Source organism: Anneissia japonica, unplaced genomic scaffold (genome assembly GCF_011630105.1).
Source record: "Anneissia japonica isolate Jap-2015-1 unplaced genomic scaffold, ASM1163010v1 scaffold2576_len324117_cov159, whole genome shotgun sequence".
Lineage (NCBI taxonomy): Eukaryota > Metazoa > Echinodermata > Crinoidea > Comatulida > Comatulidae > Anneissia > Anneissia japonica.
The window spans coordinates 267,726-293,259 of NW_022727368.1; the positions used below are offsets into that span (position 1 = coordinate 267,726).

General features: G+C 33.8%; 1 protein-coding gene across 1 annotated transcript in view; it reads right to left on the minus strand.

Moving 5' to 3' along the window:
- The window catches only part of LOC117113701 (transmembrane protein 87A-like), a 49,685-nt gene that overhangs the window by 2,558 nt on the left and 21,593 nt on the right, over positions 1-25,534 (minus strand). Inside the window, exons 5-16 of the mRNA XM_033257122.1 lie at positions 25,473-25,526; positions 25,327-25,356; positions 22,930-22,959; positions 22,655-22,742; positions 20,654-20,715; positions 19,476-19,596; positions 17,491-17,653; positions 16,114-16,195; positions 15,670-15,735; positions 12,416-12,565; positions 11,174-11,351; positions 6,525-6,633 (exon numbers count right to left, since the gene is read on the minus strand). Of these exons, the coding sequence (XP_033113013.1) occupies positions 6,525-6,633; positions 11,174-11,351; positions 12,416-12,565; positions 15,670-15,735; positions 16,114-16,195; positions 17,491-17,653; positions 19,476-19,596; positions 20,654-20,715; positions 22,655-22,742; positions 22,930-22,959; positions 25,327-25,356; positions 25,473-25,526 (1,133 nt within the window). The remainder of the gene's footprint in view (positions 1-6,524; positions 6,634-11,173; positions 11,352-12,415; positions 12,566-15,669; positions 15,736-16,113; positions 16,196-17,490; positions 17,654-19,475; positions 19,597-20,653; positions 20,716-22,654; positions 22,743-22,929; positions 22,960-25,326; positions 25,357-25,472; positions 25,527-25,534) is intronic.

A 25,534-nucleotide genomic window follows, 5' to 3' on the forward strand; every position in this document is an offset into this window, starting at 1 on the left:
ACATGTCATCCCTTGCTCCACTTTTGAAAATTGGTATAGTTTTTGCAAGTTTAAGCTTCTCCGGGAAAATTCCAGTTGTGAGTGATAAGTTAATCATATAAGTTAGAGGTATAGCTAATATATCTGAACTCATTTTTAAAAATTTTGCATCAATATCGTCAAGACCAGGCGATTTGTTTGAGTTTAAATTCGATAGATATTTTTTAATATCATACTCAGTTAAAGGAGTAAAAAACATGGAATTTTGAACACTATTTTTATTCATATAATCCATAGGATTTGTGTCTTGATATATTTTATTTGCTTTTTCGGCCATTTCTTCGCCTATGTTAATATAATAGGAATTGAATGCTTCCGCCTTATCAGAGGGTGCTTCGAATGACTGAGAATTTAATTTCATTCGTTCTGGGAGGCTCGATGTTTTGTTTCTTCCCAAAATGGCATTAATAGCGTTCCATGTTTTTTTTATGTTGTTTTTTCGTGGGGCGAAGCGCCATTGCATTCCAGGGTTTTAGAGTTTTTAAGCCCATTTGATGGCATTAATACATCATTTTTTTATAAACAGTTTTCAGAATTATTTACTAAGCTGTAAAAAAGTTGATATTTTTACATATTCTTCATACATAGACCTAGCCTAAATAGATACTGTAAACCAGAAACTTTTGCGAATTGATAATTCCGGCCGTTTTCGCGACATTAAACTTTCGCGAATCTCAAAAAGCCTAAATTTAATTCATGAGAGGAATATCATACAATAGCTGAAAATATCGTATCGTGAGTTTAGGCCTAGGTTAGATTGGCCTACAGCCACTGTGTAGGCTACAGTATTTAGGCCTAGGCAGACTTAGGCGCCATAAGCCTGCAGCCTACCTCAGTTGCTAGGACCATGACTTAGCTGGCTGCTCCCAGCCAGGCACAGATAAGAAAGAGACAAGTTTACACACATGTACTCACTCATATGATATTCCACAATTGTATGGTATTCAAGCATCCTACAAAATGGACAATGTTTATCAATGTTTTATTAACAAATTATTTTCCTGTAGGCCTAATATCGATTCAAACACATTGATTGATGATCACTGAACATCGTGGTATGTCATATGGGACGGAAAAGTTTCCCATTTGAACTTCTTAGTATACACTGCACAGTGGTTGCACATGTGCAATCACATGTAGTGATGATCAGAACCTCCTTGATTAGTATACTTACTGAGCAGGTTAGAATATGCCTAGAATTTACGAATTTTTCGAGCAACATCGGAATTTAAGGTCAGAATATTGATTCAATAATTGAAATACATTCCTTTTAATTTAATAAAATCCACCAAAATAAATTGAAAATACAATTTTTATATTGATGAAGTTGTTTACTTTTCACAAACATGTTGAAATTTGTGGGGATTCACCATATAGGCCTATGCCCTACAGTAGATCTGCGTTGAAGGAAACATCTAAGGAGAGCAAAAAATAGTTCTAAAATTTACGTAGACATTAAAAAGGAATGGATACCACATTGGGAAAAAAATATTTCATGTGATGTGAATTGAGACGATTTTGGCTTGCTCTGTCGTTTTAATCATTGTACTTTCTATGACTCTGAAATTGTGAATGTAAACAGCATTCTAATTGGTTCGGCTTGCTACCTCCGCCCCTGACTGAGTGTAAATGAATTTGAGCCAGTGTTGGTTTTTTTTATATTATTTATCTTTTCCGAAATATCTATGTCATCACAAAGTGAAATGAAAATAAAAGGTTCATAGTCATACACAAATTAATTTTAAAATGACGATCTGCTTTTTCTTCTCGGCGGTAAGAAAACCCGGAAGCCCAATGTTACTGTACGGAAAAAAGAGTTTGAGTGATGTATATCGTCACCACCTCCGCCCCTGACTGAGTGTAAACGAATTTGAGCCAGTGTTGGTTTTTTTTATATTATTTATCATTTCCGAAATATCTATGTCATTACAAAGAGGGCTAGTAAAACAAAAATGAAATGAAAATAAAAGGTTCATAGTCGATCATACACAAATTAATTTTAAAATGACGATCTGCTTTTTCTTCTCGGCGGTAAGAAAACCCGGAAGCCCAATGTACGGAAAAAAGAGTTTGGGTGATGTATATCGTCACCACCACGTGGTGGAGGAGAAATTTCTATTATCTTATTGGCTAACATGTGATTTGGAGGCGTGGCTTCTTTGATGGACTCACCCAGACGCGACTGTCGAACTTTGAACTTTAACTTTGTTTACGCCGCGAGTTCATGAAAGTCAAACATGGAGTCTGAAAATTAGTAGACATTTTAACGAACTTTCAACAGAAATGAACATCGAAATGAGTGCATACTATTGCAAATTAACTTCATGTCGGTAAATAAGGTTCTTTACAGGCCTGTTGCGCTATTTATATTGGTGGTTTTTGTATTAATTTTTGTACAGCATTGATTGAAGTAGCCGGCGAAAACATCGTAGTAGCCGATCGAATGCGCCGGCCGCCGGCTCTTAAATAAACCCCTGTAATATAATAGGAATTGAATGCTTCCGCCTTATCAGAGGGTGCTTCGAATGACTGAGAATTTAATTTCATTCGTTCTGGGAGGCTCGATGTTTTGTTTCTTCCCAAAATGGCATTAATAGCGTTCCATGTTTTTTTTATGTTGTTTTTTCGTTTTTCAAAATCGTCTTTGTAGTAATTAATCTTTCTTTGTCTAATAATTGTTGTTAGCCTGTTTTTGTAATTCTTATACTTTAATTTATTCGCATTTGTTGGATGTTTTTTATATTTAATATACAGTTTTTCTTTAGTGTTTAGTGACTTTTCGATACCATTTGTCATCCAGGGTGATCTTACTCTATCGGTCTTTAATCTGATTTTTTTGAAAGGAAAACAGCGATCAATCAGTGCTGTAAAAGATTCTGTAAAAGAATTATATGTTTAAAGATTGAAAAATAACCGGAGTCGCCCAAGTCATCGCAATGTTTGCTTTTGAAATCATCAATATCCATATAGTTATTTTCGGTATAATTTGGTACAATTATACCGAAGCTGTCATCATCATTATTAAATTGTGTAACAAAAGACATTTAATACAATAGGTAAAGGAAAGAAAGATAAATGATAAAATTACAATGCAAATAAGTCAAGACGGTGCTACTACTTAACACGTTCCGTCGCTAACTCTGTCAGGAGATTTAATGAATAGTTAAGATTGTAGGATTACGATATTCAATTAATAATAAACACAAATATCATTTCAATGAGTTGCAAGTGATAAATTCACCTAACGCAGGCCTATGGCAATTCAAAGGTAACTATTTGTTAACTCACTAATCATCGTATTATTTCAGAGGTATCATGGTATGCGGTCAAGTTATGCGGTATGCGGAACGGGAATAGTATTACGATCCGCTGACCGATAAACCACTGTATAGCTTACCGCTGATATAGAGATTACCGTTTTTAAACACCTGTCTTTTGCCCTCCTTGTATGCCTGGTCCATGATAATTTTGAGACTCCTTTTCTTTATCACGTCCGCCTGTGGTAGATCTTCGGTAACAAACATATCCGACGATCGTAGAACTGATTTTGCACGTATTAGCACCTCTCGTCTTTGTGGCCGATGAATAAATTTAGCGATTATGTGTCTCGGTTTTCCCATCGCCTGTCTACCAGTTCGGTGTGCATTTTCTATTATTGTCGTAGGTAAGTTCAGTTTATGGTTTATTATATCACGTACCGTTTTCATAGGATCCTCATCGTTTCGTTCAGGTATTCCTCCAAATCTCAAATTAAAGGATCTCGAATATCGTTCCATTTTTAGGATTTCCCCTTCAAGTATTGACAGCCGGTTACGATCACTCCTAGTCGATTCCGTCACATTAGTGATTTTGGTTTCAAACTCGTCGATTATCGTTTCAAATGAGTGGATTTTCTCCGTAGTAAAGGTAAGACTATTCTCAATTTCACTGTATTTCAGTTCAATTGAGTTTATCCTTTCCAGTATAGCAGTTTGGTTTAGGATTATTTGATCGATCTTGACGTGTAGTTCACCGTCCCGTTTTTGCATCGACTGAAATTCCCGCTTCAACTCGGTCATAGTGGTCATGGGATCGTCGGGTGCGTCAGTTTCCGGTTTGTTTTCCGGGGATGTTGGTGGTGATACATTAGTTACAGGTTTTTTCTTACCCATTTTTGATTTTCTGTCAATTTTAAAGCTTGATGAGCCTTTTAAAGTATTAATTGTAGTTATTCCTTGAGTCAGTTTGAACTATTAGTCATTACGAGGGGAAAAATCGCAGTTTTTTTAAAATCTCTGACGGAGCTGTTTGAGTCTGTTACCGCTTCATGTAAGCGCCCTCTATGTTATAACTTAAAATAACCCATGTCCTGTAACTTAAAATAACCTATGTCCTGTAACTTAAAATAACCCATGTCCTGTAACTTAAAATAACCCATGTCCTGTAACTTAAAATAACCCATGTCCTGTAACTTAAAATAACCCATGTACTGTAACTTAAAATAACCCATGTCCTGTAACTTAAAATATCCATGTCCTGTAACTTAAAATAACCCATGTACTGTAACTTAAAATAACCCATGTCCTGTAACGTAAAATAACCTATGTCCTGTAACTTAAAATAACCCATGTCCTGTAACTTAAAATAACCTATGTCCTGTAACTTAAAATAATCCATGTACTGTAACTTTAAAATGACCCATGTCCTGTAACTTCAAATGACCCATGTCCTACATGTATAACTTTTAAGATATTTTCTTGTTTTTTTCTGTAATACCCACTGTCCCAGAATAAATCCCGAAGGTATCACCAGGCACAGCAAAAAAAATTAGATGTGTTTAAAAACCCAGAAGTGGCTAGTGGCGAGTACAGTAAATTACAGAATTTATATAAATAAGAGAAGAAAAGAAAGTCAAGAAAGAGGAAAGCACGATATCATGGTTCTACTCCAAAACAAACTAATTTTCAAGTGTCACTCGGTACCACAAGTTATGCTACTCTCTGAAATAAGAAAATAAGATTAGGCCAATTTGAATCAAATGACCCTTCTTTATGGTCAAATTGATAGTAGGCCTTTATCATCAAAATATCCAAATTATTAGTAGGCCTATATAAATTGTTTTAATCCATTTTAACATATTTTGTATAATGTTTTTATATTTATTAATAGGCCTACTAAGATGGGTAATTATTTACTGTATTTAATTCCTTTATTTATAGATGTTTAAGGCCGAAGGTGGATTCTGGGGTGGGTGAAATGCACCAGCCGAGGCACAATGGATGATTGAAAATTTAAACAAATTTACCTTATTGTTAAAGATGTATTGTCCCTTGCTAATGTCAAAAAATCAATAAAAAGTAATTCTTAAATAAACTTGCTTATATTGCAATAGCATACAAATTATTATTAACTTGTGCATAGAAATTATTGAATTTAAAAAATGTTTACACTGATGAAGTGGCCATGTGTGTAGCTCATAGCAATTTTGAGATATCGTACGAACAAGAAATGGGGAGAAAGAAATAATAATTAAAAAAAAGATGATGATCCAGTACAATAACAATAGGTGATCAGCTCGAGTAGCGGATCACCTATAAAATTCCAGTGACTGGAAGTGTCTCTATCATTTTTTGCTGTAAACTGATGGGTAGACATTTTTTAAATACACAAATTTCTATCAAGTTGATAACTTTTATGTTACTTCAAAATGGGCAAGTTAATTTCAAAGAATATTTTGATGATTTTTTTGGTATTTAGCATGGGACAATACTTCTTCAAACATGGGTGTTAGCCCCCGAAAGCACACAGGTGTTATGCCACTGTGAAGGGTCGGGTTTAAAGTGCTAGTAGGAAGACCATTTTGAGTGGGGGTTCGGTCGGAGCTTGGGTTCCTAAGAGCTTACAGTCGTCACGCCATTCGCTTGTTCAAAATTGGGACCCCTGTACTGGTTACAATTGATATTATAATATAGTAATAAAATGCAAAATATTCCTATTTAAATATATACTGCTGCCTCAAAAAAAAAAAAATTAATTTTAATTCCATAATGACTTGACATCCGCTACAAAACCAAACCTGAAATTATTTGAAATTTACTTACATATCTGCTACATGAGCTGGTATATTATTAATTTATTCAGATACAATATAAAAATATACAAAATTAATTATTTTAATTATCTAAAATGTACTTGCATATCTGCAACAAACCCTCGAATATTTTATATATTATTTATCTTAATTATTCTTAATTATTTGAAATTTACTTACATATCTGCTACAGACCCTTGAATATTTAATATCTTAATTATTTGAAATTTACTTACATGTCTTCTACAGACCCTGAAATATTTAATATCTTAATTATCTTAATTATTTAAAATGCACTTAAGTATCTGCTATAGACCCAGGAATATTTAATATCTTAATTATTTAAAATGTACTTACGTAACTGCTAAAGACCATGGAATATTATCTTAATCCTAATTATTTGAAATGTACTTACGTATTTGCTACAGACGCTGGAATACTATCTTCAACCCACTTCAGGTCACCTTCAAACTTTGTGGAAACTGAATTATCAGGGCGGTTGATATTTCGCAACTTCGTCCCCTCTAAAAATGAAGAAGATATTTTCCCCATCAAGATTCATACCCAAGACATTCTGATTACTTTTAAGATACTCTTTCAGCTGTGGAGGTGTTTATTCATACCAATCTTAACATTTTATGAAAAATATTTTAATTTAAATGGGAAAAGGCTAGAACATAATATAAGATTACATTATTTATGTTTAACCAATAAATTTAGCTTGCTTGCTGTGTTTAACAACTACTTTTTCACACTGCTACATGGCCATTCTGTGGCAAAACAATGTAGCTTGAAATTTTCACTTTTGGAGAAAAAATAGAGTTAAAGTTTGCATGTTTGCAACTTGGAAATTGTAATAAATTACCATTCCTATCCTTATTGTAACATATTTATTACATATTTATTTAAGCTTTCTTTAACCAGGTGGTATCCATTCAGTGAGTGGGTGAAGGTGAATTTAGAAGACAGAAATTCAGGGGCATTACCATTTAAACATTTGAACACTGTTCTGTAAGTATAATCTGGTTTGTCCATCGATCATTTAGTATAAGCCAATGAAGAGTAATCATCATATCATCCACTGGAGTTCTAATCGACTGATAATATGCAAATCGATTTTGCTGCTTTTGCATCTTTGACATAAGAGTGTTATTACAGTTTGTCCAAATTTGACTACAATAATCGAAATGAGGCATTATTAGAGCCTCACCAATCATTTTGAGAGCAGAATTTGGTAATTAAACTTTAACACAGTGAATAATACCACAATGTTTTGCAATTTTTTAAGAAAGATACTCAATATGATGATTCCAATTCAAACGGCTATCAAAAACAATACCAAGATATTTCAATTGATCATCTTTTTCAATGGTTATCATACATTAACGTTTTGCTAAATCTATCAAGTTTCATAGGTGTACCAAAAAGCATAAACTTGGTTTTATTAATATTTAATGTTAAGTTATTGTTATAAAGTCATTTTTTAAATATTATGTAAGTTAATGTTAATCTTTTATGGAGAGAAACAGGATCAAGTGAATGAAAAAGCAAAGTAGTATCACCTGCATACATAACAGTTTTACAGGCTTCACATTGTGGAAGGCTATTTACATAAATAATTAATAACAAAGGGCCCAAAATTGAGCCTTGTGGTACTGTACACCTATATTAATTGACTTAAAACGAGAAATGCTACTTCCTATCTTAACTGTTTGTTTTCTATCTCTTAAGTAGGAAGTAGGTGTACCAAAAAGCATAAACTTGGTTTTATTAATATTTAATGTTAAGTTATTGTTATAAAGTCATTTTTTAAATATTATGTATGTTAATGTCTTAATCTTTTATGGAGAGAAACAGGATCAAGTGAAAGAAAAAGCAAAGTAGTATCACCTGCATACATAACAGTTTTACAGGCTTCACATTGTGGAAGGCTATTTACATAAATAATTAATAACAAAGGGCCCAAAATTGAGCCTTGTGGTACTGTACACCTATATTAATTGACTTAAAACGAGAAATGCTACTTCCTATCTTAACTGTTTGTTTTCTATCTCTTAAGTAGGAAGTAAATTAAGACAGTTCACTGCCACTGAAGCCTTGCTCCTCCAGTTTAATAAGAAGTTGATTATGATCAATGGTATCAAAAGCTTTCTTAAGATCAAGGAACAAGGCAGCAATGACATATCCCTCATCCATATTATTTAAAATAAAATCTAAAAGTGTGGTAGTAGTTGAATGATTTTTTTCTAAAACCGGATTGACTGGGATTTAATAAATAGTGAGACATAAAATACAAATATAGTTGATTGTGAACAGCACGCTCAATAATCTTAGATACAATGCATAATAAAGAAATAGGGCAATAATTTTCAGTCTTAGATTTGTCTCCAGTCTTATGTATTGGTGTTATCTTTGCTGCTTTCCATTCATTTGGAAAAACTGATGTAATCAAAGACAAGTTACAAATAAAAACCAGAGAATAGCATATGACAGGAGCAGCAATTTTTAGCAATTTTGTACAAATTTCATCATAAACCAGGAGATTTTTTATTGGGAATTTTCAAAATTTGACTATATACCTAATCGGCAGTTAATTCTTCAAAAATAAATTTATTATCATTACTGTTGTTTGTGCTGTTGTTGTTGTCTTTTATAATTATTATTAAGAAAATGTAAATTACTATTATTAATGTAAATATCTTCATTGTCAGATGAAATATCTGCATTTACTTGACAGTCATCTGTATTTATATTACCTGTCGGCAAAATCTGGTCATCATTAGTGTTAGACCTGTTGGCCAATTTAGTACCAATCAAGGTAAATTAATCATATACTTTACTAGCATTTCCCCAGTAAAAATAACTAATCAACTAGTAAAAATCGTGTTGGTAAAATTTAAAAAAGCACTTATCAGCCCTATGTAGTCTAAATTTGGCTCCTTTCAGTAAACGAACATCATTCCCGTCCAAGTCTAGGATATGATTATGTATTGTTTTTTTAAGCCATTGAACTTCAATACCTCATGTTGCGCATGCTTAGCTGGTTCTATATGGACAAATTTACTAGTAAAAAATTTCCATTGGGAGGACACTAGCTACTATCCATACCAGATATTAGTGGGGAATTGGACAAAAGCAACCTTGTAGATGCAGCAGTGCTCGATTTTTCCAAAGCATTTGATAAGTTCTCTCATTTCGCCCCCATCGCAGTCATATCAAAATTAGAATACTATGGTTTAAGTGGGGAAATAGCCACGTGGGTTAATAATTTCCTTTCCGGTAGAAGCTAACAAGTTGCCATAAATGGCCAGTCATCTGATTCAGCAAGAGTAATATCCTGTGTGCCTCAATGTACGATCCTTGGGCCACTCTGGTTCCTACTTTATATCAATAACCTGCCCAACGTTGTTGGGCAGGTCACAGACCTTCACAGACCAGGCTTTTTGCAGACGATTGTTTGTTGTACACCCTTACCAGTCTCTTCTTTTCCTTGCCTCGGAGTACAAATCTCAAACACACTCAGCTGGGACACCCATATCTAAGCCACTATCAACAAGGCTCAGAGAATCCAAAATGTCATCAGGAGAAATCTCTGAAGATGTGAAAGTAACTGCTTACAAGAGTACAGTTTGAGCTTTTCTAGAGTATGCTTCAAGTATATGGGATTTTTCCATTATAAAAAATATGTGCAGCGCCAAGTAACTTGTTTTTGTAAAAAGAATACTCCAAAGAAGGTAGTTACCTGCTTCCTGCTTCCTTGACGAATTGAAATGAAACACATTAGAAAACAGAACAAAAATGTCATCAGGAGAAATCTCTGAAGATGTGAAGGTAACTGCTTACAAGAGTACAGTTTGAGCTTTTCTAGAGTATGCTTCAAGTATATGGGATTTTTCCATTATAAAAAATATGTGCAGCGCCAAGTAACTTGTTTTTGTAAAAAGAATACTCCAAAGAAGGTACAGTTACCTGCTTCCTGCTTCCTTGACGAATTGAAATGAAACACATTAGAAAACAGAACACATCAAAAACTTGGAATGCTTTACAAGATGCAAAATGGGCTTGTCGATATCCATTTCACAGGTATGTCCATCCACACTCATGTACCCAGGGGACACAATCAGAAATTCAGGCAACAAATGCACAAATCAAGAGCGCTCACTCTTCGTCTCCACCATCAGCGACTGAAATGCACTTCCAGAAAGCATAGTAAGCAGTGTCAGCATTGAAAGCTTTGTCTAATCTTGGAAAACACAAGTTTAAGAGCTTTCATTAACAATTTAGCTCATCCAAACACAGCGCGCAAATTAGCGTGATGTATAGAAAAATATTTTGCTGACTAAATTATTTTTTTATTACTTTTTATGAGCCCCATGTTTACTGCCACAGAAAATCATGCTTTGAAAAAATTTATTCTACAAACAGTTTTTCTTGGACAGTAGTTTCTTGTATGCTTTATTTGCAACCTCATGATTTACACTGTATATAACGTTCTGAATGCACTTTACGAAGTCCTAATTCAAGCATTTTTTACATACAGTAAGATAGGTCTAGGCGAAAGAGCACATCCACGTAAGGGCACTTGTCAAAATCCCGAATAGGAAAACAAAATGCCATTTTAGTGTTTGTGAAATGAATGCACTCTTCTCCTTTTCCTGCATGTTACAAGTTGTGAGATCAGTTTTCACAAGTTCTAGTGAATGCAGCATAAATATTCAATGCATGTGCATTCACTTTGCAACAAGTGAATGCACACTGAAGTTTGTACATATTTTTGTCAGTTTATTGTTTCAAAACTGATGGTTCAATTTCTATAGTTTATTACGGATTCTAGGAACTTCAATTAATCAATCAACAGGGATTTATAAAGTAGAAATATCCACGGCAGAATACACTGATGCTGGCATTCTACCAATTTTAAGCATTTAAAAAAAAAAAATAATAATTTCCTTGGTGTCAAACTTACTAGGGCAGAGTTGACTTCTTTGGACCGAGTTGACTTGGTGCATATTCAGTTTAAATTTAAAATTTAGAATTTAAAAAAATTGTTTACATAAAACTAACCAAACGATTCTGGAATCATTGGCTCCTTTGACTCCTCATCCTTTAATGCATCAGTGCGAGCCAAGTATGCATAGCGTTGGTTGTGAGCAGTAGGACGCCAGAGAATAATGATTACCGCAAGGAAGATGTAGAAGAGAATATGCCAGTAAGCATCGTCTAACCAAAGGTCGTTCCATTCCTACAGAAATTTTAGAAAATTAAGGTCAAATAGGTTTTTACTTCATTCAATATTCACATGTAAACTGATATTGCTATCATTGATGATTATAAAGTGAAAAGATATATATTTAGACTAAAACATTAATTTAAGTTCACTGAAAATAAGTTAAGTATCAGACATATTCTATTTTAAACTGCTGACTCATACCTACACATTATAAGCAAATCACATTGTAAACTTCTCTGACTCATACCTACACATTATAAGCAAATCACATTGTAAACTGTTCTGACTTATCATATATAATAATAATAAAATATTTATAATGCGCTAATTTCAAATAAATAATCACAAGTGCAGAGAGTACAACTAAAGAAAGATTTTAAAAATTTAAAATGAGAAGTGGGGATGACTAAAAAGAGTTAAAAAGATGGGATTTCAGTTTTTACTTAAATACATCAATAGAGGGAGACAGTTTGATAGAGAGTGGCAATTCGTGCGATGAAGCAGCATAGGCGAATTTTCTTTTGCCATATGTATTTGTTTTAAATTTTGGGATGACGAGAATTACTCATACCCACACATATTTTAGCAAATCACATTGTAAACTGTTCTGTCACATAAAATAAAATACCATGTCTGACAGAACCTAAAGTTCTGTCAGATATGCCATATGTTCTGTCAGATATGCCATATGTTCTGTCAGATATGCCAATGTTCTGTCAGATATGCCATATGTTCTGTCAGATATGCCATATGTTCTGTCAGAAATGCTTTCACACTTTTGATAAATTAAGAGCACTATAGCAATTAATAAAAAAGAAAAAAAGAAAAAACTTTGTGTTTCCCAAGCCTAACCAACACAAAATCTTGAAAATCTATTTTTCTTTGTGGCAAAAAACAAATATACAGGTATACTTTTTCCTTTAAACCAAGATTGTAACACATTGTTTCATACAGATATGTCTGAAACGTAAGCAACATATCAGACCAAGTTTGACCAACATTTGTTTGTATGCCCAAAATTATAGGAGCATTAGGTGTTGAAATTGATTTAAAAATTGTCTTGTACTTACACTTACACATAGAGCTACTTCGTGTTGTTCTGTAGTCCACACTGCAAAAATCACGGCGGCAATGATGTAGAAGATGAGTGCATTTGTAAAATGGCGGTAAAACCAAAGGTGGGCAACGTTGCGACGTAGTCTCAAAGTTCTCAAATTGGTAAATATGTGGATTCACTGTTAAGGTTGACAATTTCTTTATATAGATCATCAAATGTATTTATAACTTGGATGTAACATAAAAAAATAATGTTAATAGAATACTGGACTATTTTTGACAAATTTGAAATATGCTATGATTGACACAGAACCAAAAATAAACTTGTGGAGTAACTTTCTAAATCGAAAAGAAACAATAGGCATTATTAACTTCACGTGCCATTGGCTTTTATAGCTGATACAGCTGTGAAGGGAAGCTGGGAGTGGAGGTGAAAAATTGGAGTGGAAACTGGCAGGGAATTTCTTAGACCTGTAAATACAACCCATTCTTCTAAGTTTTGAAATGATCACTAATTCTAATTCACAGTTTTAAAAGCAAACTTGGATATTATAAGATACACTTCTACTTGGAATAAAGGTGATAGCAGTGTACCTCCATATCAGAGTTATCAATCATGTACTTTGGTACATTGCATGCATTATGCAATACCTTGGCCTATCATTTTGCCTCATAGCTCAGTTGCTAGAGTATCAAAATAGTAATCAGAAGGTATTGGATTAAAATCTTCATAGGTTTTTCTAAAAGATTTTATTATCTCATCACTATTTTAAAGTTGTATTGTCCCTTAGTGAAAATAAAAAAAATATTTAAAATATATATTTTGAAATTAAATTGGCCATTTTGGATCATCACAATAGTTATTCACTTTGAATAAAAAAATTTATCTAAAAAAAATAATTTACTATAGTTACACCATGTTTTACGAAACAGAAAATGGAAGGGCCAAGGGGGTGACAGCGCCAAGTGTTTCCGGTTTTTAGCTAATAAATATGCGAAATTGATACTTTAGCATATGACTCTTGACATCGACAAGTTGGTTTGTGTAAACAATCGCGAGCGAGTTGTCAGGCCTCTGAGCTGTGTGAGGGCCTAGCTAGCTAGCTAGCTAGAAAGAAAGATGCAAAAGAAGGAACTAGAAGAAAATAGTGATAATAGTGGTACTTTTGAAATATAGGATTTCAGTAAAAGTTTTAAATGCTAATAATGCAACATTTTTGCTTGATAGGCGAGTTTACAAAATACAACCGGACTTGGCCCTAGCCATAAGAGAGGGTCATCCATGCTGTTTTAGGCCTGGGCCAGTCAGTAACGATAGCTATTGTTAGCCTACTCTGTAGGTAGCCTACCCCATACTGTCTTAATAATTCTGTAGGTACACTATTAGGCCTACCCTGTCTTATTTATTATTGATATTATTAAGCTAGGCTTATTAAAATTTAGGCCTAGATATGGGACCAAGATAGCCCTGTGCTAGTGAATCTGATTATTAGCACACAATTTAAATTGTAATTATGAAGTTCACAAATAATTGTCCTCAATTTTTCCTGTGCCAGTGAATCTGAAGACAGAAATTTTTAGCAGACAATGTAATTATGATGTTCAGGAATTATTCTCCCCAAGAAAAATAATCTTAAAAACAATTCTTTTAATTTGACCTGCTCAATTTGAAGCTAGATTAAAGTTATGTAATCAAACATAAAAAATATGTATTATTATTATGATCATACTGTACTGTACTTGATGATATATTTAATTTTTTTCCAATTCTAGAGTGAAACTTATGTAACATTTACTGTATGTCCTAATTCTGAAAGTGGAAAATATTTTGTTGCTAGTAAATATTGAAACTTTAAATTAAACATTAAATAATTTTATTTCCTAAGATAATTGTATGGCATCCTTCAGTCTTGAAAGACTATGAAGTCGCACTCTGGATGGTGTTTCCGAAACATCGTCTAGTATGACTGTATAAACCGATTCGGGAGTGAAAATCCCTTCCACACTGGGAGCAGATGTGGTCTGTAACTGATCCGGCTTCCTGGTTCCGGGCCTTTTGTCTTTGTCTCTTTGCTTCATTTTGTTGTACAAGTGTTTCTTCAAAATGTGGAAGGCCTCGTTTCACGGCCTGTCTCCAAGCCGAACATTCAGAAGCCAAGGTTTCCCTGGTATTCATATCAAATTTCATGCCCTTCAAATCCCTCTTGCAAATATCTTTGAATCTGAGCTGTGATCTGCCTGTGGGGCGTTTGCCTTGTACCAGTTCTCCATACAGGAGGTCCTTTGGTATCCGGCCATCATCCATTCTCACAACATGGCCGAGCAAGCGGGAAAATGACATCAAACAACTTGAATACATATTGCAAACACATCAACCATCATAATAATTACAGCAGAGCAGTATTATCTTTATCTCTGCACACTGCGCGATTAAATTTAATCTATTTAGGACTAGGCCTAGGCCTAATAATCTTATGTAGTGTACACTAGTGCCTAGCCTTGGCTTAGGTATAATTATTTATTAATACAGGTAGGGCCTAGACGAAATTTCCTAGAAAAGAATACAAAATATTCTCTCAATGGATGTCGTATCAAAGTAAACAAATATAGATGATGCGTAGAAGACTGGGCCTCATAATTTAATGTATGACCAAGCCAGACTGAAGCCTAGACCGGAGCCGGCTTTCTGGCTTAGGCATAAGTCTTAGCCCAAGACTAGAAGTCTGGCAGTAGGCCAAGATACGAGGCAATTTATTTTTAGGACAACCAATATTCCTATATTCAATTCTACTAATTGTATAAAATGGGGCTAATAAAACGTGAGCCTACTGTAGTAAAAGTACCAAATAATCCATTGGTTCTCTATCACGGCTAGCTCACTCGCGATGAGGAAGAGCGTAAACATATTGTCAACAAACCTCTTCTCTTATCAGATATCTCCATAACAACCCCAGATATCTCATGCATATGCATAATTAGTGAAGCAAACTGAATTTCAACTAGCTTTCTTCCAACCTTCGCAATACAACAGTCATGAGAATTTTTCTAACTAATTTATCTGCTAATTAACAAAACTGATTGACTTTCGTTCGATTTTTGGATCAAAAGCGAATAACTTTCCTAAAGCAACAAAATGGCCAATTCAAAGTTTAATTTTGTAAACCTTCATTTTTTGTGTTAGAAAATTTCCAAATTCATTCAAAATTGTTGTAAGTACTGGAGTTAAACAGGCTTATAGCTTATCTTTTCAATTAAAACATTCTCAAAAGGATATCCAGTGACAAATAACTAAATCCAAAACTGCAAGAGGAATGCTAGCCACTAGCTGCTGTTGCACACTCTGAAAAGGTTAAATCATAAATGCATTCTTAAACACTGAAATGTGTCCCTCTGATTAAATCAACGCAAATTATTCACTTAAGTTTAAATGCTTCAAAATTCTTACCAAAATGTTAAGGAGTACAAAAATATTAACACTTGTTTAAAGTATTGATTACGAAATTCATTGATATATTTTGTACCACCTGGAAGAGTTAATACTATAAAATTGAATCTATTTGTTCTCTTTCTCAGTTGTAAATGGCATTTTCAGTTCAAATCCCTTACATTAAACTTGATTCTTTACACATCTGTAGTGTACTAAAAACAATTTTCAGATGTATTTTTAATGTATTGAAAATAAATGCTGCCGATAGCAGTGCATTCATTCAGCACCTACCCCTTGCACACCTAGAAAAGCTTCAATAGCGCTGAGCAGGAAAAACAGGAATCCAACGCCAATTACACGATGCAACTGAGGTCTACATGCAATGGAATTATAATAACAACATAATAATTATTGTTGTTTAAGTCAATTGTGACATCATCACTTTCTCATGTATGTAATTTTGCTATCCTATCCTAACTATGAGAAGGCACTAATTTCATATACAGTAATGAATTTGCAGAAGATGGGTTAGTTTCTGGGAGGTTTTTTTCCTTTTTGAGGCAGTGAAAGAGGCTGTCTCAATATCTCATGAACTCCCGCAAGTTGCAGGAGACTTGGAAACTCCGAGACTGGCTTATAAATAATTATTCATTGTCAATTTATTTCGCACACTATCGAAATATAGAAGCTTATTTTCAGAAAATAATGGATGCTTTGGCTTCTACTGAACTTTCTATAGCATTCTCAGAACTTGACTACAATTGCATAATACAGACAGGTTATGTGGCTCCTTCATATTGTATTTTCAAAAGACTGCCATCAAAAACAGGTGGCGTATCTAGAAGTCTTGAAATGGGGGATGGGGGTTGATGGTGGAGCAAAGGTAAAATCCTATATCATAAGTACATTAGAGTAAAAAGATTCAGATCATCAGGTTAAATACAGCACTTTGCTGATAGTGTCTACAAAACCCCTAAACAATAAACACTGCTCTATGATAAATCTCAAAGGAGTTCAAAGAGGCTGTTGTTTTTAAAGCTCATAAATTAGTAATGCACCCACCAATTCCAAGACTTCCCTACTCAAGACGAAACTTTTTCTAAGAACCAAATAACAATCTTCAATCTATTCCCTAAGCTACTGTAGTATATATGTCAAGACCCAACCCCAGGACCACCCCAAATTTTCAGGAAGAAAATTCCCCGACGGGGGTCCAACCTCCCCCCTCCCCCTTGAGAAATTTAATCCAAAAAAAAATAATAAGAATAAAATTTTGTTATATGGGATTCTTTATTTAAAAAAAATAAACCATGCAAGTTAAGAGTCCTCCTGTCGGGGAAGAGCCTGTGCCACCACTGCAACCCATACAATCGCAATAGCATACAACAGCTTGCACTTACGATGGCACTGCTCACAAACATTTTTTAATCCCTCAAACGTATTAAGTATGCTTAATAAAAGTTATGCTTGAATTGTACTTGAATTGTACTTTACTTGATTTTTCACCAAACGAGGAAATTCCCAGATCCTGGTCCTCAAAAAAGGTCCTCCCCACCCCTCCCCCCCACCTCGGACACCCACACCCGCTAGCGCGGCCCTTTTTTCTGGTCCCAAAGGTGGGCTCCAATTTCAGGGCAGATTTTAGCACAAAGTTTATGAATGACTAACTTAGTGATTCCAAATCCCATGCTGATAATTATCATCAACATCCTGGCAACAGTTCGTTTTAGACAGGACACCAACTCAGCAAACACAAGAGTCGCAGGAGATGCATAGCCAGTTGAGTTTATGTGGTGATATTTTGAGTAAAATAATACTTTCTCCAAAAGACCTGTATAAAATTTGGTATATAAATTAAAATTCTATACACTGTCAAGTTTACGCTCTCAAATAGTGAGATGAGTTAACGAATCTCAATCACAATAACAAAGCAATTTAAAATTGCTTTGTGATTGTGTTTGATGAACATGAGTGAATTATGTCATGCAACTGGTTTAGAAACCAGTTTAGTATAAAGTTCCCATATAGAACAAAATGGGCACCATCCCTTATAAGAGTCAAGGTAACTTGGCTTATCAGTACTGTACTGATAAGCCAAGTTACCTTGGCTTATCAGTACTGTACGTCTACAGCGTCTAACAGGGTACAGTACCAAAGATCTCATCTGTCTGTAGCAAAATGGAACATTCCAATAAATAATCCTGACGCATCACCGAAGACAGGTAATTACAGAATTAATCAACACACATGGTTCACGAGTATACGTGTTGACTTATTTTGAGAGTTACCCATTCAATCCTACAATTTAATTTTGAATACAGTATCAGCTCTAAAATGTACTGTTTGTTAAACTATCTGTAATCTCTGGAATCGCAGGTGGAATGGCCAATTTTGAAAGACATTTAAAGGCATATTGAAGTTTTTTCCCAAATGCTGTATACAGAGATAGCAATTCAAATAATTAATTTCATGATATTTTAACCATTATCAGCTCAACACTGACCAGTACCTTAAAGTAATTAACAAACACAATAAACAATGGTATAAATAATTTAACTGAGAAGGAAAAAATATAGATGCATAATTTATTATAAACATCTTCAGACAACATACAACTTTCCACACATGGCATACCTGCATGAAAATAATGGTGAACAGTAAAAAGTTACCTTTACCATGGTATCATCTCAACAAAATTAAACCACACAGTAGGTCCAATAATATATTGGAATGATCATTCCTTGTTGTGTCGTACAAAACCTATTTTTTCCTACCACCCACGATTTGTTTACCTCTTAGGAGTGATGCCACAAGGCTGTAACTACTATAATCCATCACTCCATGAGGAAAACAAACTGTGGATGTAAGTATAAAATGGATGCTTGCCATCTAATCTCAGGGTCCTGGGTTCAAATCCAGTGACAGCATAGGATTTTTTTCTCACAACTAAAACCAATTCCACTCTCTAAGCCTCATAAACGGACTTTCACACTATTTCAGCCAAACTTCTAGGATAGGAAGGGTCTTCCTCTATAAATATGTGGCAAAGAAAAGCCAAACAGTCACTCGTAGCAAAAATCGTTTTTAATACAGGGTTGAAGAGTAGAATAAGGGCTATAAAATAGAAAAAAAAATCATTCATATCCAACATTTCCTTATGAAGTTATAAGCATTTAAATATGCTGCTGTTTGAAGAACAATACATGAGAAATCAGCCTTCAAAGTTTATGATTTCGGGCATTTCTCATGCAGAAACTATTATCAAATCTTTAAAAAGTTTTTTGATTGAAAATGGGGAAGATAGCAGCACAACATGATGTATAAATATAGAAATGATAGTTTAGTGCAATAAAGTGTATTTTTAAAAATTTGACATTCCAGCATGTTTTGGCAATTTTCTCCGAAACATGATTTGCAACGAATGACTGGTTTGGCTTGTCTTTGACACATATTGTTTAAAAATACATAAAAGTGGAATATTTCGTAAAACCACTGGTTCTGTATGATGGAAAATGATTTTTGATTCCAATATGAATATGACCTAAGGTTTGAATTTGGTGTTAGCCTATACCATAATGGTGATTTGATATTTTTCACATGACTAAAGGTTTATGGAAACACATAATACTCTCTGAAACTAGTATTAACATTACCTAATAGAACAACTCCACAAATCCAGAACTGAATTCGAAGCATATCTCTCCGTTGACAAGCCATCATGAGAAGCCAAAGGAAAGCCAAGATTGTATAAGCTGCACACATCACTGCATAAAACTAAAAAAAAATAACATTATTTGCTCAGAGTGCAATGTAAAATCAATGTTGAACAGGGCTTTAAAAATAATAAATATTATGGGAGAGGCAACAGCAAATATTATATATATAGCTGATTCTATAACAAAAATTGTATTACAATAAACACATATTTATTTAAGATTCAAATTCAGATTTAACCTTTCCTTACTCAGGGTAGGACTATTCAGTGACTACTGTAGCACTGTTTTCCAAAAACCCCCGATTCAAAAATACAGCAAAAATAATTATACAGACAGCAAATATAATAATCAAAAGTTACAAAAAAAATGAACATGAATTTTATAACAAGAGCCTAAAATGAATGTCACAAATATGCAATTCAAAAGTAACTATTATAGTATTAAGAACAATGAACATGAATGTTAAACAAAGATAAAAAATCATCTATTCCTACAATGTTAACTTGCTTTAAACATCATTAATTACTGAAATTTGCTTATTTAGCAGGTAACATTAACTTTTACTTTTATTTTTCAATCCCGTCTAGTGGTGGTTTTAATAGTTGTTGGGTCGTAATTATAAATGAGTGGTTGTTATGTGCAATATTTGTCGTGTACCTAACTTTATTAATTTTTAGATTTTGTAATGTTAGAAATAATTTAATAATTAGAAATAATTCAAATTTTTATATACTTATATTATCTGTATTTATCATATTTTCATAACAATTGAGTCTAGAAATTTTTAATGTGATATTTCATTTATATGTAGTTTAATTGATTTATCCTTTCTTGTTGCAATTTAGTATAATATTTTTAATATTCTTATATTTTGTAAATACATTCATTTTTCAGCCTTTGGCTGCCATTTGTATAATTTCTTTGTACCTGAATAAATAATTAAAATAATAAATAAAAAAGAACTTAAAATGGATATTGCAAGATGCATCAATGTCCTAGTAGACCGATTTCAACAACATATCAATAATATTCTTTCTTCATGGAAACAGACTTATATTTTAGACTATGACATTAATATATATCCAAAAATTAAATAAATACATTTTAAGACTTACATCAAGAAGTGGCCTTTGGTTGGCTGAGAGATAACCATGAGAATTTTGAAACTCAACTGTGACTAAAAGAGAAATAACATAAAAATGTGATATTTTGCAGTTCATAAACTTGCATGACGATTGATTATGTGTACACTTTATCTGCATTTGGTTCCCTTCACCCAGGAGCATAAATTGGAACCTGGTAGGAGGTGAATGATTTGGAATGAATCAGTGGCACTCATAACATGCACAGCGATGGCTCCAGAATTACAGTATGCTGACATGGGGTCCGACATGTCCAATGGGGTGTCCGAACCAAGGGGCCGATTCCCAGCCACACCAATGGCATCACCACTGTACATGCTTATACTCCCCAGTGAGCAGAGAAGGTCATACAATGTTAAAATGGAAAATGACAATCAGCATTAAAACTTAAAGAACTTAAAAGAGTATATTTTATAAAAGGACCAGATAACCCACCCAGCGGTGGCGCCAGAAATTTTCTGGCAAGAGGTCCAAAGTGTATGATGGTGGTGTCTGAACCAAGGCCAGGACGAAGCCCTGTCGTGGCCTGAAATAAAAAGTCCTTAAGTCCTCTCGCCCCCATCGGTTTAGTAAACTTCCCCCATCAACCAAAGCTCATCGGGCAGTTGGACCAAAAAAAAAAAATAAGCCTAGTTTTCCCATTCCAGCCTTTTCCGGCCATCGAGACGTCCCAATTTTTTTTTTTAATCTTGTTTTGAATGAATTTGTAATTTTAAAACAGTGATTTCTGAAGATATGCCAAGGCATCAAAATTGGTAATTACTGTATAATCCATTTAGTGTAGGTAGGGATTGTAGATCATTCTCATTTTCTGTACATGCATTGAAATTTAATATTAATTAGGCCTAGGACTATTAGTTAAAAATACATGTTTAAGAAAGTATTTTTCAATTTTAGGCCTATGACAGGCAGACGCCTAGCCCAGGGTCGCCTAGACCAACTCTGGCTTGGATAGGCCTAGGCACAGGGCTGGCCAAGCAGGCCTTAGCCGATGGTCTTTTATGCGATTATACCATACATCAATGTCTTATACGACCGACATTCATCCAAAATCTCAAGTTTGTGAAGTTGTGTCAACATTGGGAAAATAAAAAGAAATTACCTCCCGACCCATGATGATGGTGTGTTATCTTGAGATTATATATATTTTAGGAAAGTTTAAAACTCATACAAATAAAACCCTTTAGGAGTGGGCGATCCCAAATCTCTTGTGCTGGCCAGCGCTTAAAGCGATCATGCAGTACAAGTTTGAATGCGTTCAATAAATTAATTTTACTGTGGCCCAAAACAAATCGTATTGTCCAATAATCTATCAAGTAAAATCAAGAACTTCCAAAGTACCCAGGGGCGGATTTAGGGGGAGGGGGCCGGCCCGGCCCCAGTCCCCCTTTTGGGAGGAAAAAAAAAGAAAAAAAGAAAGAAAAAGAAAAAAATGATAGCCCACAACGCCTCAAATGTTATTTTCGGGCTTCTAAAACACAAAAATTTCGCGGGGGCTTGCCCCTAGGACATTGTTGTCTTGATCGGCCCAAATTTCGTCACTCCTTTCGGCCACTAGGTTACATCACTGTGACTTTAGGCTTTGAAATAAGTATAATTACAATATACATTATTATTATTATTGTTGTTATTTTTATTATTATGATGAATGAATGAAAATTAATTAATTTTGCTGTCTTTTCCATTTTTGCCAAGTCTGCATGTGTTTGGTGCTTGTTGAGCACATCAAGTTGGCGACAGTGGTTACCTCATGTGGCGACAGTGGATTTTTTACTTCTTTTGCTACCTCTCGACTCACTTTACCATATAGATTTTTTTATACGTCAAAATGAATAAAAAAAAAAAAAGGTTGTTGTTGATGAAGGTGATGACGATGACAATCCAACAACAAGTATGAGATGACAATATGATTATGATGAGAACCATAATGAAAATTTATAATCCAATGTAGCACATCAAAAAGCAACAACTTACCTTCAATTTCAGTATCTCCACAATCTCTTGATATAGAAAACACTAAAATGTAACGACCATCTACCCATGTCTTTGTGATTCTATTGGTCTGAAACAAATAAAAAAAAATGTATCTTAGTAAAAATATTATATTTAAACCCAGTAATATTTTGTGATATCACAAAATATTTAACTTTGGTATAGACACCTCCACTGGTGTTAATTAAAGATAATAAATATAGTAGTTATACTCTGTATCAAACTATGAAACTAAAAGCTTTGTTTAAATAACATACCTTAATTGTAGCTTTTGTAGTATCTCCACCCTAGGAAAATACAAAATGAAATAATTAATTGTTAACACAATGTCAAAGTTAGGCATCCTTGATTAAAACCTTCCTGTCTCTATATTCCTTATAGTAGATGTTTCTAAAGTTCCAGCTTTTAAAGAATAAAATATATTTAAAGAACCTTCAGGATAAAAAGGTTCTTTTTATCCTGAAGAAATAAAAAGTTAAGAACTTAATTTTATCAGGCAAAGCAAACTCAGGCATCCTTGAATAAAACTTTCTACCATGAGGAATCTTCACCATTTACCAAATTTTCAATTTTTGAACCAGGTTTTGCCAATCTCTTCTTATCTCTCTTAATTACTGCTTCAGGGAATGTTGTAACAAGATTAACATTAAAGCTCATTAGTTGTGAATAGTTCATAAGAAGACTAGCACAATTAAATCAAAAACCATGTTGTAACTTCTAACATAAGTCATTGATTTTTAAAATTGAAAAGCATATCTAATATGATTTTTACCTGAAATTATAGCTAAGGTAATAAAAATCCCAAATATTTTTGAACAACAGGTTTTTAAAATTTTTCAGCCTGGTTTTTAAATACTATACGGGTAATTCATTGAGAAACAGCAATGCCTGCTGTGATAAGGACTCTTTAAGTAGAGGTATTCTTCTTTGATGTTTAATTGGATTATTGAGATAAGACTCTTGCAAAACCTGGTTCACCAACCCGCCTAAATGCCCTTTTAAAGGGGATAGTAACAGCATGCCCTCTATCTGCCTCACATAAATGGGGAAAAACCTCATGTTGCCCACACACAGTGACATTTTAAAATCTGGGGTCAGTCGGCCATCTCAGTTTAACTGCTGGAAGGCTTATACATATCTATTTTCAGGTTTAGTCTATTTTCAGGTTTAGTGGCTGTTGCAGAAAGCTTTGAAATCTCAATTTTAACTGGAACTTTGGCTTACAACAGCAAGACCTACATCAACACTTGTAGTCCTAGAGCCCCATCCCACTGGCAATCTCTCAGCATTACTCAGGAAATACTACATTTTCTAGCCACTCCAAATTTTAATATTTAATATCAGGATTTTAGAGGCTATTAAAAGTTGTTTGTCTATCTTTAATTAGTTTCATTATGTACGGCGTAATCTAAGCCCTATCTATACACATAATTGTTTTGCAGGGGAATGCTTTTTGTGTGCAATAGCAAGAATATTATTTAATGATTCCAGTTTTTTATTTGTACCAATCAAATTGTACACAGAAGACCAGTCATGGGTGGTTATCGATCTGCCAAAACTCCTCAAAGACGAATCTGTGAGGGGTTGGAATACTTCGATTGCAGTTTTTCCAAAAGGCCTAGTTGGGCTCACCGGTTAACATACATCGTTTGGCAATATACTTTGTTTGTTTTAAAAAGAACGTTTTTTGTTTGTAAAAGTATGTTGTTGATTTTTAAAATACATTTTTTATTTGTAAATTTACGTTGTTTGTTTGAGAAAGCACGTTTATTGTCTAAAATTGTATTTTTGGCGGTGATTGCCTTCCATAGTGCTCGACTAGCATTCACTACGGGCGCAAATGTGGGTGTAATCTGGTGACGTCAGAGACCGGTCACTTTTCCAAGTTATATTTCCCTAGGGGGAAATATAACGTTTCCGATCCTCGTAGCGCTTGTCATGTATTAAAATATTAATTATTAAACAACATTACTCTTTTGTCAGAAGAAAGTACCATAATTAAATTTCTCTTATTAAAAAAATCTCTTTATTTGTAATTTAGTCTTCAATATTAATGTTCCTATTCACTGTTGCCGCTATATACACATTTTGGATGTTTCTTTTTCTAATTTGCAAGAATGGATTTGTTAACCATTTATCAACACGATATGGTTTTTATAACTAATATTTTCATCAGCTCTTAATAGTACAAAAATATCTATGCAATATACAAAATACAGTACTGTATTATAATTATTTTGTTAATACTTGTCCTGAAGTTGATGTTTTTAGTTTCTAATAATGAATTTAGAAATTTTGATTACTTTGTTGAGTAATTTTTCTATTGTTAACTTTTTATTCTGCATATTTATATATTTTTCATATTTTTTCTGGCAAATACAGTGCAGTAAGGCAGGATTATTTTTTTAACAAGTACAGTATGTATAGGCATATACTTGTTTTCGTAATTGGTTGCCTATTTTACAAACAAGTCAATCACCTAATACAATCAGTTTTTTGAATATTTCTGTCCTCAAAAAAATCCCATAAATGCTTCACTTTCTTGTTTATTACTGAAGAAAATTTTATAATGCATTTTAATAACATACTAGCAATGAGCTGGTTTTAAGAAACTTTATAACATTCTAATGTGGTTATTTTTTTCAATTACATACCTTCATGGTAGTTAAGTTGACTTCATCACTCTGGAGGAATAAAATAAAAAAACATTCATTAAATTGTGAAACTGAAAACCTCCTCTGTATATACTCCTCCTAATTATAATACAGATAAAGATTTAACTTTTTCTTTACTTACATACCTTGGTGATAGGCTTAGATGTGGTGTCAGGCTTAATTGAGGAGCCCTGTTCATTCTGGAGAC